Source organism: Lepisosteus platostomus, chromosome 1 (genome assembly GCF_059453375.1).
Source record: "Lepisosteus platostomus isolate fLepPlt1 chromosome 1, fLepPlt1.hap1, whole genome shotgun sequence".
Lineage (NCBI taxonomy): Eukaryota > Metazoa > Chordata > Actinopteri > Semionotiformes > Lepisosteidae > Lepisosteus > Lepisosteus platostomus.
This window is the reverse complement of record NC_142611.1, coordinates 62,297,699-62,313,212: the sequence shown is the minus strand read 5'-3', so window position 1 is coordinate 62,313,212 and position 15,514 is coordinate 62,297,699. Positions and strand designations below refer to the sequence as shown.

The window sequence follows — 15,514 nt, the reverse complement described above, 5'->3', positions numbered from 1 at the left end:
GACCCCCCCAGGACCAGGACTGGACACCCTGCAGACACACTGACCCCCCAGGACTAGAAGTGAAAATGCTTCTAGTTTGTCACCTTCCACTTATGAACATGGTCTTACTTTCAGTGAGAACGTAGCTCTATATGAACTAAAATCCAGTGTCCCTGCTGTGGTCTAATGTTCAAAGCCACATAAAGGCTGAGCACAGCTGTTTGAGGTAGTTCTGTAGATTTTATGGGGGTCATTTGCTTAGCTTAGGTTTAAGATTGAAAGAGTAGTAGGGGAACCCTACATTTTCCCACTCCCCACACTATATATGGAGTGCAAGCAATGCAATCTGGGATGGCAATATCCACAACCGTCCTGTGGAAAACAATTCTGAGCAAGCTTCCTGGGAGGTGCTAAGCAGTTGCAGATGTTGACACACACTGGGTGTTACTACAAGCGACTACTGAATCTGCTGTTAATTGTTCGGGAGAAACGGGAGTCAAAGCACCTTCTGATTTTTCTATAAGGCTCTGTTTCCTTATGATTATTCAGATCTTGGACTGTGTCAGTTTGTTCTGTTCCTCAGTGGCGGTGAGGACAGCATGTTGGTCGATTCGTTCACATGCCTGAAATCGTGCTGCTGGTGTGGGTGTGGTTCTCTATTGGACTGCATGGGGGAAGCCAGGGGCTGGACACTGGTTTTGGTCTTTCAAGGCTTTATAGTTATTGGAATCATCATCGTGATGCTTCTGAAGACCTAGGGCTCTGCTGCCTTCTTAACTGCGTAACTCCACTCTAAATCCAGATTAAATTGGATGTGTGTGGGGATTACAGATGATCATAAAACTGTTTCAATTCCCAGCCTATTTTAGGATCTAAAGTAGTCGTTCCCAATCCTTGTCATGGTGACCTACACCCCTGTTGGCTTTTATTCAACTGCATCTTACTTTCATAATTGAAGCCTTAATTCATCTAAGAAGTTGCTTCATTGGCGAATTTCCATTTATTTCATCTACAAAATACACCAGTTAGAGATCCAACCTGTTTAACAGCTGGGAGCTAACAGTTTACATTACTCTCAGTATTAAATCCAAGGAATCCAGGACCAGGCTTGCGAGGCCACTGCTCTAGCGCATGACTCTGTCAGGAACGTGCTCAAGGAAGCAGCCGAGCTGGTGATGTAGGTCTCCATCAACGATTACATCGCCAAGAGCTCTAGAAGGAGGTTAAGCAATTCCAGTTAATGTTTAATTGAATAAAGCTTCAGCACAGCAGTGAGGGGGGGGTGCTGTGGTTTTAATGGGCAGCACTTGCAGACATGGGAGTAGCTGTTCAACCACTCCAGTTCAGCCAGTCTGAGGAGATGCAGGTTATTAAAAGCCCAATAGGACTAAAATCCTGTAGAATCCATACTCGCCCCCCCCCCCCCCTCCCCACAAGCAGGGACTCCTGTTGGAGGGAGCAGTTAGCATGTGTGATTCCTGGTTCTGCTGCTGGTTCTGGTTCCAGGCCTCCAGCAGACCCCAGAATCAGACACTATGCATAATCCCCCCCCACACCTGCAGACTGGCCCCCTGGACAAGAAAGTGCCACCCCACACTTTACAACTGGGTTGGGAAAAGTCTTTCAGGAATAGTTTGCAAACTTGTATATAGATAATACACAGTAATAAAGACTGTTTTTTTTCTAATCCTGTTGCTGGTTGCTTTATTTTTCTCCAGAGTGGGTGGGCTTGAAGCAAGGGTAACGAGGGGGGCAGGTCCCCTAAGCCAGTGGTGGGGCAACCCAGCAGACTTCTTCAGATTTAATGGCAAATTGGAACCCCATAGAAGTGCTTTTACAACTGAGGACTGGAGCCAGTTCTTTACACAAAGAGTGGTGGGAGTCTGGCACAAGCTGATCAGCTACATTGTTGAAGCCAACACCCTGAATGCTTTCAGGAAACAAATCGAGACAGGAGGAACCACTTTACACAAAGGGTGATGGGGGTGTGTGCAACATGCTGCCCAGACATAGTTATGAAGCTGGATGAGATTCTTAGATCAATTATCTATTAGCAAACGAGCAATGAGATGTATGGGTTGAGTTGTGTCCTGTAGTTTAATGTTTCTTATATACTACACTGTGGCGATGGCTGACCACATTCCACACAATGTAGCTGAGTCAGCGTATCATCTTAAATATACTGTAAATGAGAAAGCGTATCATCCAGCCTGCTAGATGCACTGCTGGTTCCCCTTTCCAAGAAGCCTGCACAATCCACTGATCAGATGCTCTGAAGTAACACAGTCGCACATTCATTTATTCTAGAATGTCATTCACATAGGCTCACAATTAATCAATGGTGCCAGGCGTATCCAATTTTCATTCCAGTAGCTCTCTTTAAACAGCTGCATTCACACCATCATGTGAACCTACTTGGCTTTTTTTGTAAAACAAAAACAGAGGAGCAGCACCAAACCTGTTTAATTCAAAACTAATGACCATCACAGGTGGGCAACACTTGGTGGAGGTGAGTAGAAGCCATAGGACTTGCTTGTGAAGCTGTGGCCATTGCCATCATATGGGTCTTGGGCTATGACCTCTGACCCCAGGCCGTGATGAGGACAGGGTGCAGAATTCTAGACAGTGTAATGCACACAACTAAACAGTCTCTAGAGGCCTTGACTGTTGAATCCAGCATTACTGTCAGAGCCCTGCCAGCTGCTGGTCCTGGTAATTGCTGCTAATAGGTGTTTTAGTGCACAATTAAGTGCTCAGCTCTAGAGGATGAATAATTACTTAAAATTCCCAAATCATATTCTCCACAGAGGGTAAATGCTTTAGAACACAAACCATACCAGTTGAATTAGTTAAAAGGCCTAGGCTTATGAAAGCAAATTAACTTATTGACCAGCTCTTAATTTCTTCTAATTGACAAACGCTGTCAGTGCTTCTTTTTCACTACGCCCTTCGGGGAAAATGACTAATCTTTTAAAAAGCATTTTGACGTCGGTATTAGAAGGAATACCGATCAACTTCAATTCCAGTCAACCAAACACTTCAGTGCTGACATTGCCGGGACTGACAACGTGGCTGTCTGGGAACAGTGTGGTCTGACTCGACATGCAGAGGACAAGTGTCTCTAAACCCAGCAGACACACTGACCTCCCAGGACCAGGACTGGACACCCGCAGACACACTGACCCCCCAGGACCAGGCCTGGACAACCTGCTGCAGACAGGACAAGGGAGTAAGGAGAAGGAGCTGGGGATCGCACAGCTCTGTCCAGATGTGTGCAGCGACATTGTCAGATGCCCCCTATTACAATAGCAGAGCACAGCAGCTGGGCAAGGCTGTCAGCCAAAAGACAACAGCCCAGCAACAAGATCATTTGATATGAAGGGTAAAACATACACACATAAACATTCCAAGACACAAGAAATAACAGACAAAAAAACAACACAGAAACAGTACAAATTACTGCTTGTGCTTTAAAATAAAAAATACATAGCATGAACAGAAAAGATCAATTATATATATACCAGTATACATAATTCAAATCATTCCTAATTAAAATTATCAGCATACATAATTGATAAATGAATGATCAATGAAATAACACAAACGGCCAAGATTCAGCACAACTGCCCTGCACTTTCTCTGATGGCGATAAGGCTCTCCGTCCCTCATCTTGCCAGAAGTAGTCTTGTTGGACTAGTAGGGGGCGCTCCTCCAAACCATTCCCCAGTGTGATGACACTGCCACAGGGGATTCTGACCAATGAATGGAACTTTAAACTAAGGACACCTTGAAGATCCCAGGGAACTCTTCATAAAGGAATATTAAACCTGACTGAATTTCACTCTGGTTTTACACAATCCGACCGCCTAAGGTTCCTCCTTAATCCACCTGGGGCAGCCTCTCTTTCTAAATTAAAGTTCGGGGAAAAAACAACACTTTCCTGGGGAGTAATTAATACAGAAAATGTCCTAATTACATTTGTCTCCATAACCAGGACTGCTTTTCTACATCCTTGGTTAATGTCTTGGCACACGCCCACCTGTCTTGGAATGGCCAGATGGAGGAACACCTATGTTGTCGGTGCCAGTTTTTAGACAATAGAGGTGCTGCTGCATCAGAAGCAGACAAGACCGAGTAAACCCTATCTGTCCCAGTGCTGCTCGTCAATTACGTGCCATTGCTAAGGGGAATCTTGATTATTGCTGGCTAGTGGCACAACCCTGATTTGAACTAGCAACATCCGGACCACAGAGTTCAACCTGCCATCCATGAGGCTCTTCCATTGGGTGTACCACTCACCTCCGTTTTAGAACAACTGATTGAGCTAAAAGCCTAAGCATCCGTGGCCCTGGGGTGACCAGGGCTCCGCTGTGAGAGGTCCTGGCTATGGAGAACAGATTGCAGGTTCCGCGCAAGAACGGGGACCTGAGCTGTGATGGTGATGGTCAGATGGTGCTGTGGACAGAAAAGGATGGGCCAGAATGGTCAGATTTCTCACGCTTGGCTCAGTCCTGTACCCCTCCTAAACCTAAAATTACAATGAGGAATGAGGTCTTCTGCTCCGGTGCAGGCTGGTGAATGGTTCTGGTCCAGAGTGAAGGATTTGCACTGCAGATTTCACCGTGACAAATCAAATCCAATGTTGGATCCCGAGTCAATTGATCTCAGTATTATGGAGCATCGGAGACAGAGACAGCTTCTGGGGTGCAGGAGGTTGAGCAGTAAAGGGGAAACCTTCCATGCACCACAAAACCCCCACCATTTTCAGACCTTGTCCGCAAAAGCCTCTTCTATCATCCCTCCATCTCTCCTCGCATCAACAGTCATCAGTCACTCTTCTCGCCTGAAAAGAAGGGACCATCAAGACGCTTCGTTAGGGCTAATTGAGACGCGTCTCGTACCCGCCGCAGCGGGACGGCCCTATCTGTGCAGACATGACGAGACACAGACGGAGCGAACCTGACCTCCGGCCGTCAGCACCAGCGCCTGCAGGATGTCGGACAGAGAGACGATGCCCTTCACCACCTCGCTGGCATCCACCACCACCAGCCTGTGGACCTGCGAGGCACAGAGACAGGAGTCACTGAGGGGGGCACAGCTGGGAGAACTGGACCAGCCTCTGCCCGAGGGGAATGATCTCTGCTGGATCCTCCCAGCAAAAGGATGAGTTCAGATAACAGGCTTGGGTTGGTTTTAAAGAGCGGTCAAAACAGAAGAAATTAAAGTATAAATGAGTAGTGAAATACATCTCATGTAAAATATTGTTAAAGTGCATATACTGAACAGTGACTGCATCATGTTCGAATTAAAGAGTGTATGTAACATGAGTACTTTATGCATTTACAAAAAAACAATAACAATACAATGACGTACACTAAATTAAGACATGTAAGAACCAGCAACATGCAAAAATACTAAATACATAAATTACTTTTTTGTACAGCATACCTGTAAATCAGTCTAACAGGCATGAATATCAGTCCTACAGGGGTGGGTGGGTGAATTACTTACAATGGGTGTAGTCTGTTGTGTGTGCTTTAGTGAGTTTTCTACAGTGTATTTCGACACATGAAATAAAGAATATATATTTACGAGTGCTGACTGCAGCAATTGCAGTGTTGACTGCAACTGTTACAAATAAGTCAAAAGATCCCATAAGCATATATATGTAATGCAGTCAGAGGGTCTTTAATCAACTGTCTCTTGCCCTGAATTGAAAACCTGCACGTCTCAGCTCCTGCGAGTCTTTTTCTCAGGAATGCTGGAAAGGTCAGGCCCTTAGAAACACTTTTTGTTGGGATTCTGACAAACTAGGACATTATAACAAGGGTCAATCTCGTCGCCCCCAGTGACGACCCGTCCCTGCTGGAGTCTCGGTCTACAGCTCCAAGAGGGAGACACGTCTGGAGGTCAATCAGAAGCCCCTGACAGGGCTGGGACAGTCAGCCAATCAGGAACCTGCTGGCTGGGGAAAACGCTACATCTGATGATGTCACGACCAATCAGGTGCTGGGATTCCTGGACTTCCAAATGTGGGAACTGGCGACTCCTGGCAAGCTAGCTAGCTACCCATGTGACCCATCAGCCAGCAGCTCAAGCAGTCCTGCGCACCTCGGCCTCCACCAGCCTGTTGATGATGGCCTCCAGCGTCTCGTGGCAGTAGCACTTGAGCACGCCCTCGAAGTACTGCGAGCGGTGCTGCAGGGCCTTGGTCACGGTGATGTCCAGGTTATTGTAGGTCTTCTCCGCCGCCAGGTTCTGCAGCAACAACACAGCGAGACGCTGAGGGCCGCAGACGGAAACGCAACGCCTGTCACGGGGCACAGACTTCCTCCTAACGGCCCGCCCTCCAAAACCCCCGGGCCGCCTCGACCACCAGATTGTCAGCCTCGCGAACAATCGCCAGTTCTGAGCAATTCGGCAAATCGTTTGTTTAAGGAAACATGCTTCTTGGGGAACTAAAAAATAAAATAATGATCGAATAAAAACGATCGAATTCCAACACATTACTCTCATGCCGCAAGCAGAGAGTAAGAAGCGGGGCCGATCGGTAGTTATCGGCTAATAAGATCTGAAGATCCCAACTAGCTGTTTCTAAAAAGAAACCAGGGTATCGGCTTCAACAACATGGCTGGCAACTTGTTCCATATCCCTCCAGCCCATTGTGTCAAGAAGTGCCTCTTGTTTCGATTTTGGGAGCCCCTGGGATTTTTTAGAACAAGGTGAAGAAACTGATGATCTAATTAATGGTGACCTACTGAACCTGCCGGGCAGGGTGCGGCACCTCTGTCCGAGACTGACCGGGCACTACAGTGTCAGAGGGCACAGCTTGTCACTAAATTGGCACCCAGCAGCCGTTTATGTCTGCTCTCTCTACGTGTGGCTCTGCAGGTCCCGCGAGCGCTTTACCCCAGCGGAGACCACACTCTGTCCAGCTCCACGCAGAGACTCCCTCTGCACTGCAGGCTGACCCACTCCAGGTCTTCACAAGGCGCTGGAGAGCTCAACCTCATTACCTCGGGCGAGTCGGCACTGCACACACCCCACCCTGCCCAAACACAACAGCCACGTGGAAACTGCACCCCCCCCCGACAGACAGAGCAACAGAGGGGCACACTTACGATGACATCGAACTTGGAGTAGATGTCCACCACTCGGCCTGGGAGAGGGAGAGACAGAGGGAGACAGAGAGGGGAGGAGGTTAGAAAGGAAGAGCAAGAGGAAAAGGTCATTTCATAATTCAGAGGTGGCTGCACGTTCTGCACGCCTTCGACGTTGGCTTTGTGTCTGCACATGCGTTTCTCCACCTGGCTGTGTGCTGACCTCTGACCCCCCCCCATCCTCACCGGAGTCGTCCACCACAGGCAGGGCAGAGACACGCTGCTCCACGAAGATGCCCAGCGCGGTGTAGAGGGGCGTGTCCGTTCTCACCATGGCGATGTTCTTGAACGTCCCGATGCCCAGCTGCTCCAGAGTCTGCCTCATGAAGGCTGGCTTTGGCATCTCGGAGATCTCTCCCCCCGGACAGGGATGGGGCGAGAGAGAGGGAGAGGAAGAGATGCCACATGAGCAGGTAAGTTACTGCCAGGGGTCAAGGGGCAGGGGTCAGAGGGCGAGAGGCAATACTCACAAACAGCTTGAGGAATTTGAGGATCCTCTTGTGTGTGAGGATGTACAGGGTGTTCCCCGTCAGGGGATCGATCACAGGAAGCCTGTGGATCTTGTGCTCCACCAGCGACGACACTGCGTCATACAGACTGAGAGAAAGAGACTGGATTAAAGCTACAGAAAGAGGCAGAGGCAGAGACACACTGGGGAGATCATCTTTCTGAGAGATGTACCAGGATAAAAAGAGTGGAAAAACACAGGGAGAGAGACAAGACGGAGACAGAGAAGGGCAGACCCAGAGAGACAGAGACACAAGAGAAAAACAGACCAATACAGAGGTTCAGAGACAGAAAATGGGACAGAGAGAGACACAGGGTCAGAGAGAGACAAACCGATAGGCAGAAAAAGAGGGAGAGATAAGTAGAGGGGGAGAGAAAGAGAGAGGCACAGGGTGTGGACACCAGATGAGAGAGTGCTGACCTGGCGCTGGGCGAGATGCTGACCAGAGGTTTGAACGAGTCCTGCAGATACACCTCTGAGAGAGACAGAAAGCCATTATGACATTGACTCACATTTAATAAAGACTTTATTTAACACAGCACCTTTCATGACCATGACTCAAGGCACTGCACAGAACACGAACAGCAAAAACATCAGAAGATGAAAAGAACAGCCAGAAAACGAATTCAACCATTCCATGTTCAGGCACCTTTGAGTTATGGTGGGATGGGAGTTAATTGATATGAAATTCCAAGTGCAAGATAAAGACCCCCCTCCCCCCCCACAACTAAGGAAAGATAAAACAGACCATCACAAGTGTTCAAGGTCTTGGGAATGTCCAAACATAGGGGGGCCCCCATTACTATGGTAACAATTTGCGTCAGAAGCGGCTGAAATTTGCTATATAAACTGGAAGTTTTGTACCTATATTTCGAACAATACTTTGGTCTTATTGTTCCTTGCATACAACAAACTCAGTTACTCAGTGGCTCTAGAACGTATTTGTCTGTTACTACACATGTGAGGTAAAGACACCTTCACAAGACTGAGAACATGAGCTGCGAATGCAAGGCTCTGGTCACAAGTGACTACAGGATTCCTGACCTGAATACCAGGACATCAACACTCAAGCTGAGGCCGACATTTGCAGAGGTGACAAGGACAGCCAATCAGCTTTACCTTGGCCTTTTCAGAGTTCATTTGAGCAGCATGACAAGGTCAGCGCTAACTGATCCAACTTTTTGAGAATTTGGGGGTCATCAGCATTGATATGAAAGCAGATGGCATATCGATGAAGAATCTGACACAATGGTAACCTTCATCTTCTAGCCCCCTCACACAATTCAGGGTCACAGGGGAGCCAGAGCCTATCCCAGCAAGCAACAGGCACAAGGCAGGGTACACCTCGGACATGACACCAGTCCATCTCAGGGCACATACAGACACACACACCAGGGGCTACCAGCATGTCTTTGGACTGTGGGAGGATACTGGAGCACCTGGAGGAAACCCATGTGAAGATGGGGAGAACATACAAACCCCACACAGATGGTACCCCAGGCCCGGAATTGAACCCAGGACCCTAGCGCTGCTGACCACTGCGCCCCCGTGCTGCACCGCAGTGGTTACAGACACACAGACAATACAAAGATCAGATTCAAGAATGGAGCCCTGTGGGACACCAAACATGACTAACGTTGGTAAGAAGAAAGAGACACTTACCTCTCCACGTCTCTATTTTGTGCTCCTCCAGCTCATATATCTGCACCTGAAACAGCACAGCACAGCCCTGTCAGACAGAGGGAGGCGGGGAGACGGGCAGCACAGCCCTGTCAGACAGAGAGAGGCGGGGAGGCGGGCAGCACAGCCCTGTCAGACAGAGAGAGGCGGGGAGGCGGGCAGCACAGCCCTGTCAGACAGAGGGAGGCGGGGAGGCGGGCAGCACAGCCCTGTCAGACAGAGGGAGGCGGGGAGGCGGGCAGCACAGCCCTGTCAGACAGAGGAGTTGAAGCGAGAGGGACAGAAAGTGTCCTACCAGAGGAGACTTGTAGTAGCGGTGGAGGATATTGATGAAGTCTGTGATGGTCAGCATGCCTGCAGGAGAGAGAGAGGGTGCCGTTAACCTAGTGCTGAGAGCCTCTCCAGTGTTCTTTACTGTTGAGGGTCTCTGAGTTTACAGCTGCACAGCACTCAGCGGTGTCGAGGCACAACGCCTGCTTCTTACCCACAAAGCACTGCTTCTTGCTGTCCCAGAGTGGGGCGGCTCGAACGCCATTGGACACCAGAGCAAAGAATGCCTTCTTCACCTGGACAGAGAGGAGAGGGGAGACAGAAGGAAGACAGCAGCAGGGAGGGGGAAAGGGCCACAGGCAGGAAGGAGAGTTGAGGGGAGAGAGATGAGGAAGGCACAACGATGAGGATGGCCCCTGTCCTACACCACCTCTCCTCGCCTCCTGCCCTGCGACCCACCCATTTCTACAAGACCCCCAACATCCATAATGCCCAGCTTTCTCAGGAAAAATATTCCAAGCATATGGGCATCACCTGGAAGACACAAACAGACTCACTGCCCCAGATCAAGGCTCAGAAGAGACACCAGTCCATGTCAGGACAACTGGAACTCCATCACATCCCAGCAGCAGTGCCTCATCAACAGCGCGGTCTTAAAACGACAGCCAGCGATTGCACGGCTCTGAGGTCTACCGAGACACACGAGCGTGTGTGTTGAGGATTCTCCTGACGGGGAATGGCTGCTGTTCGGAACAGCAGTCCACAAGCCTCTTGGCACTGTTGCTGTATTTCACAGGAACACCAGCACCAAATCTGAAGTGTAGCTATCCTGCCACAGACGCCAACACCCCCCCCCCCAGGAATTAGATGTCATCCAGCTGTTTCTTGAAAAAAGCCAGGGTATCGGCTTCAACCACATGGCTGGGCAACTTGTTCCCCACCCCCACCACCCTTATTGTTTTAAATACACTGCTGTGAAGCTTCCTCCTGGAAGATCCCAGGACGTCTTTAGAAAGAAAAGCAATCACACAGAGATTAGTTAGCAGAGGGGATTAACAGACCCATCTGAAATGGAGATACACACACATACACAGAGGTCCTCTGGGACTGTGATGGAGAAGCACTACCCTAAACCAATTCAACCCCATACCCTCTCTCTGCAGAAGCTTAGCACTTTCTCAGACACGCCGACTTGCGGACATTTACAAAACAGAAGCAGACACTTGGCCTATCGTGTCTGCTGGGCTGGTGACTAAACACAGGATCTCCTTGTGGAGATCAAGCCACTTCTTCGAGGATCCCAGCAGATTCCGTTTCAGTAACATGGCTGGGCAGCTTGTCACCCCCTCCCACAACTCTTTGTGTAAAGAGGTGCCAACTGCTTCTTTACACAAGGAGGAAGGAGCAGAGGCATCTGGGCACCCGGCGTGGCCCCCGTACCTGCAGCGAGGTGTCGAAGACGACCAGTTTGGAGCTGGTGGGCACCAGGTCGTAGCAGCGGTGCGACTTCATGAACCGCGTGTAAACATCGCGATCTGGGTCTGCGGGAGAGAGACAGGAGACACCGTGTTCAGGTCCCTGTTCCTCTGATTGCTAGGAGAACTGAGCTGTTTCAAACTGTTACATGTGACCATACCGCCCCCTGCTGGTAAGCTGGCTGACCTACAGGCTGTTCCTGGATACACAGAGAAAACAGCTTTTTCAGTAGCCTGGCGGGTGGGCATGTTAGGTACAGTATTTGGTTTCGGCTCACCCGAAGAAGGCTTCACGGCCAAAAAATTGTGTTTCCTTTCTTCTCTTTTCAGTCTGGAATCAACCTTTACTTGTTCCTTTGCAGCCTAAGCCTGCTGAGGCAGCTCCCTGCTTGAACTACTACAGTATCTGGTGCCTGTTTCAGTCTCGGGGCGCCCCACAGTGGGGCATTAAGGCGGTGATGGGGGTGTATCTCCGTGACAGCCTTCCTCAGACCTCCTCCACTCTCGGCTGCTCCTCTTACTGATTCAGCTGAGCGCAGCCAGATCATCTCTGACTGATGTCATGTCCCGGACCGCACACAGTGGAGCTGGGTCGGCTCTTTTCATATAGGGCACCTGTGATTCCAACAGGATAGGGCCAGTCCAGGACCAGGGCTGGAGGTCTCTGGGCTACAGACCCCCTCGCTGCCCCTGCGGCACACTGGGACACTGTCCTACCCACCTGCTGTAAGGGGACGCTTTTTGCCCTCTGGGTCTTCGAGGCCGGCTGCGATCTGCAAACACAAAGCATCCGCCATGAATTGCGGCCACAAGTTTATTGTGTATAACAAGTCAAGCGCTAAAAGCGGGCGGCTCTGCTGATGCCGTTTTTACTGTCCCGTCAGCACCCGCGCCCCTATGGACAGGCGAGTTTTGGGGAAAAATGTTGGAATTTATTTGGGGGCTGGGAGCAGGAAAAATCACCGGGAGCAAAAACCCGACAAGTCATAAAAAAAAAGTCTGAGATCCTGTCACTGCAAGCGATCGTGCAGGACAAGGGTGTTTCTGAACCGAGCCTCCGACCCGGCAGCATCACAAGACTCCTCTCCGAACAGATCCGGGAGGACAGACCGAGAGGCTCGGCGCTCCGAACCGAACCGGAGCAGGCGGAAGTTTGTTTCGAACACAGCGGCATATCCGGGTTTCAGAGTTTGTAATAAAACTCCAAGTTACAGCCCTGTCCTTCCACACCGGAGAGGGAGAGGGAGAGATGAGGACGGGACGAGGCAAGATTGCAGTGTTGAAAATCAACTGCCAGTAACGTAACCGATCTGCCCGAATTAAAGCAACTCGCTCTTCTCTCGCCCCCTCTCTCATGTCGTGCAGGACACGAATGCTCCCCAGGTGTCTGAAAGACGCAAGCACCGGGCTCTGAACACGGAGTACAGCTCGTTCCCAGTAAATACATTATTTAGTGAAAACACAGGCAAACACAAGATGCGTGTCGGCTCCATGAAAATAAATACGGTAACGCGGATATATAAATATTTTCTCCAGCTCACAATCTCCATGCCATCCGCTGTCTCGCACGACCGACGGGGCTCTATTCCGGATATCTACTGCCGTCAGAAGAGGTTGGTTTGCTTGCTCATTCACTTTTTCTCGCTTTAATCCCCGTTTCTGGGAAAGATTTCAGTCCCCGACGCAGCCCCTCCTCTTTTCGACTTCCGGTGGGACCATCGATGCAGCAGGACCAGGGTCTAGAGCGATCACGCCCCTCTGAGGGGGACGTCCGGTTAGGGTTTCGTGCTGGCAAATAGCGCCTCCTGCTGTTCAGGTACAAGAACGTCTCCGACAATTCACGTATTTTTCCGTCCTGTGCACCAGTTCGACACCTTCTAACCTCGTAGAATCCAGGGTATCGTCTTCAACACTGTGGTGGGGTAGTTTCCTACACACTCCCACAAGGAGATGCCCCTGTTTACAATTCCAAAAGCACTTTCACTTAATGTAAAAACTGAAAACAGGAGGCTTCCTCCACAGGCAGTCTAGTTTGAAAAAGCTATACCTTAGCTTAGCTGTATTGGTCTAAACAATTTCTGAAAATGGACAGATATCTGAAACGCATTTTCCAGATGTTTCCATCTAACCATCCTTGTTTTAGCTGTTTTCTCCATTTCAGGGTTGTGTGAGAGCTAGAGCCCCAGCAAGCGACGGGCACAAGGCAAGATACACCCTGGATGGGACGCCAGTCCATCAAGCCAGTTAACCCACCAGCATGTCTTTGGACTGTGGGAGGAAACCCACGTGAACACAGGGAGAACATGCAAACCCCACACAATTACAATATTTATAAAGTACCTTGTGATAGACAAACATACAAGTAAAAAAAAAAACGCAAACAAGCACCTACAGTTTCACACAGAGGGAAGGCCAGTCAATCAGATAGAGGCCTAGTAAAGAGATGGGCTTTGAGTTTGAATTTGAAGAGAGGGAAAGAACTTGTCTCACAAACTCTGAGGCAGGGCGTTCCGTAACAAAGAAGCGGTGACAGAAAAAAGCACGCTCTCTGAAAGTCCCGTGATTCAGTCCTGGGTACAGTGAGGAAAGGACCAGCCTCAACAGAGCCCACGGCAGGGAGTGAAAACAAGGAGAATGATGGAGTTAGATTTTTTAAGGCCTCAAGAGTCAATAACAAGACCTTGTATTGAATGCGCCTTAATAAACACTCAATGCAGAGGATGAAGTGTGGAAGTGATATGTTGCCAACACCTGGTGTGAGTTACACGTCTAGCTGTAGGGTTTTGGGCATATTGCAATTTAACTGAGAGGAGTGTCCGGGAGCCCACAGAGTAAAGAGCTGCAGAAATCAGGCCTTGGTATTATAAATACATGAATCAGGCACTCGGCGTCAGACATCGAGAGAAATTGCCCAGTGCGGGAAATCAAGACGTTTTTATTGAAATCTTCACGTGTGGCTCCCAGACTCCTCCGGACGATCCCAGCTGCCTTCTAAACTTGGAACATCCCTGAGCAGTGCAGCACGGTAGCTGAAAAGGAGAAACACTCTCCCACCGTTTCAGGGACAGTTCCACACAGTCCAGACCATAGATTTTCCATAGACGGCTCCAACGTGAAAGCGATAGGCTACAGGAAAAAAAAAATAGTTTAGGTTAAGATGCAGCGAAAGCAGGTTTACACTTTTGACAACAAAAGCGAATCACACCAGCAGATCCTTGTACAGGCAGCAGCGCTGGGGCCCTGGGTTCAGTTCCTCTGGTGCTGGCTGTGTGGAGGTTGCATGTCCTCCCACAGTCCAACCCACAGGTGGGTTAATTGGCTTCTGGGTAAATTGGCCCTTGGTGTGAGTATCTGTGTGTGCCCTGCAATGGACTGGCGTCCCATCCAGGGTGTACCCTGCCTCATGCCTGTTGCTTGCTGGGATAGGCTCCAGCTCCCCTGAAACCCTGAATTGGAAGAAGTTTAAGATGGATGGTCATCCCTGTGCGTTGGAGAGAAAAAAAGCTTGGAGAGGAACTTGACATGCATTTACTCTGTTCGTACCCATTTGCCAGCATTGCACCATATCCCTTGAGGAGCACAAAGCGGCGAGAAACTTCTCACCTTAAGATCATGCTGCTCTCCCACAGGTTGGATGTGCCACGTGTATGTGGTTTTAGAAATGCTGGATCACATGGAACAGCCAAACCACCCATCTGAGGAAAAAGATTCCCTGAAAGGATCACACTTCCACAGTGGGGAAAAACGTGACTCCCCCTTTACAGTAATGGAGCAGGTTGGAAGAGCCGCAGGCTGAGTTGTCCTATTACGCATGATGCGTACAAGCTCTGGTCAAAACATTAGAACCCCACCCCCCACCCCTGTGTGATGATCAGACTCCCCCGTCTGTAGTGTTTGGTTGGGATGGAGGAGCAGGAGACAGACTTCCATCACCTTCCCTGGACAGAACAATCCCCACACCTGCTGGAAACCAGTGGAACCAGTGGACCTGTCCAGTTCAGTCCCCAGACACCACCACCATCCTCACACAACCCCAGCTGAAGGCCGTCCTGCTGCAGGAATGGGATGGGATTGGGCTGCGAATACCTCAGATCCCGGAGGGATTCCCTCAGGCCACCTGTCCCACCTGTCCCTGCTATGTGCAGAGGCTCGGCATGTTCCTCGTTGGGAGCTCCTAATGGTGAGTAGTCAGAGTAGTCTAGCTCTGGTCATTGGAGCCATTCAGCCTATCCAGCCCAAATGGTAGCTAGCAATTACATGACCTGAAGATCCCATTCAGATGTTTTTTGGGAGAAACCGGGGTAAAGACTTCAACAACATGGCTGGGTAGTTTGTTCCACACTCCCACCACTCTCGTGGACATGCAGTGAACACCCCCTAGGGCACTGAGGTTCGGGAATCTTCTTAACACTCGTACACGACAAAAGACCCAAGTAACATGC

The 15,514-nt window shown here is 49.7% G+C and overlaps 1 protein-coding gene across 1 annotated transcript; it reads right to left on the bottom strand.

Moving 5' to 3' along the window:
• Nucleotides 1-3,435: 3,435 nt before the first annotated feature.
• On the bottom strand, nt 3,436-12,799 carry LOC148678376 (5'-AMP-activated protein kinase subunit gamma-1-like). Its single transcript, XM_088633418.1, has 13 exons — nt 12,614-12,799; nt 11,794-11,845; nt 11,038-11,138; nt 9,812-9,893; nt 9,623-9,681; nt 9,310-9,355; nt 8,068-8,122; nt 7,610-7,736; nt 7,326-7,491; nt 7,101-7,138; nt 6,091-6,237; nt 4,944-5,037; nt 3,436-4,822 (listed from the first exon to the last, which is right to left on the bottom strand). The coding sequence occupies exons 1-13, from the start codon at nt 12,620-12,622 to the stop codon at nt 4,806-4,808; spliced, it is 993 nt and encodes a 330-aa protein (XP_088489544.1). The 5' UTR covers nt 12,623-12,799; the 3' UTR covers nt 3,436-4,805.
• Nucleotides 12,800-15,514: the final 2,715 nt, after the last annotated feature.

Excerpts from the sequence above, each read along its gene's own strand:
- LOC148678376 (XM_088633418.1), bottom strand. Across the intron at positions 7,492-7,609 it reads TCAAATTCCTCAAGCTGTTT|ATCTCCGAGATGCCAAAGCC; the intron begins GTGAGTATTGCC and ends CCGGGGGGAGAG. Across the intron at positions 6,238-7,100 it reads ACTCCAAGTTCGATGTCATC|AACCTGGCGGCGGAGAAGAC; the intron begins GTAAGTGTGCCC and ends TTGTTGCTGCAG.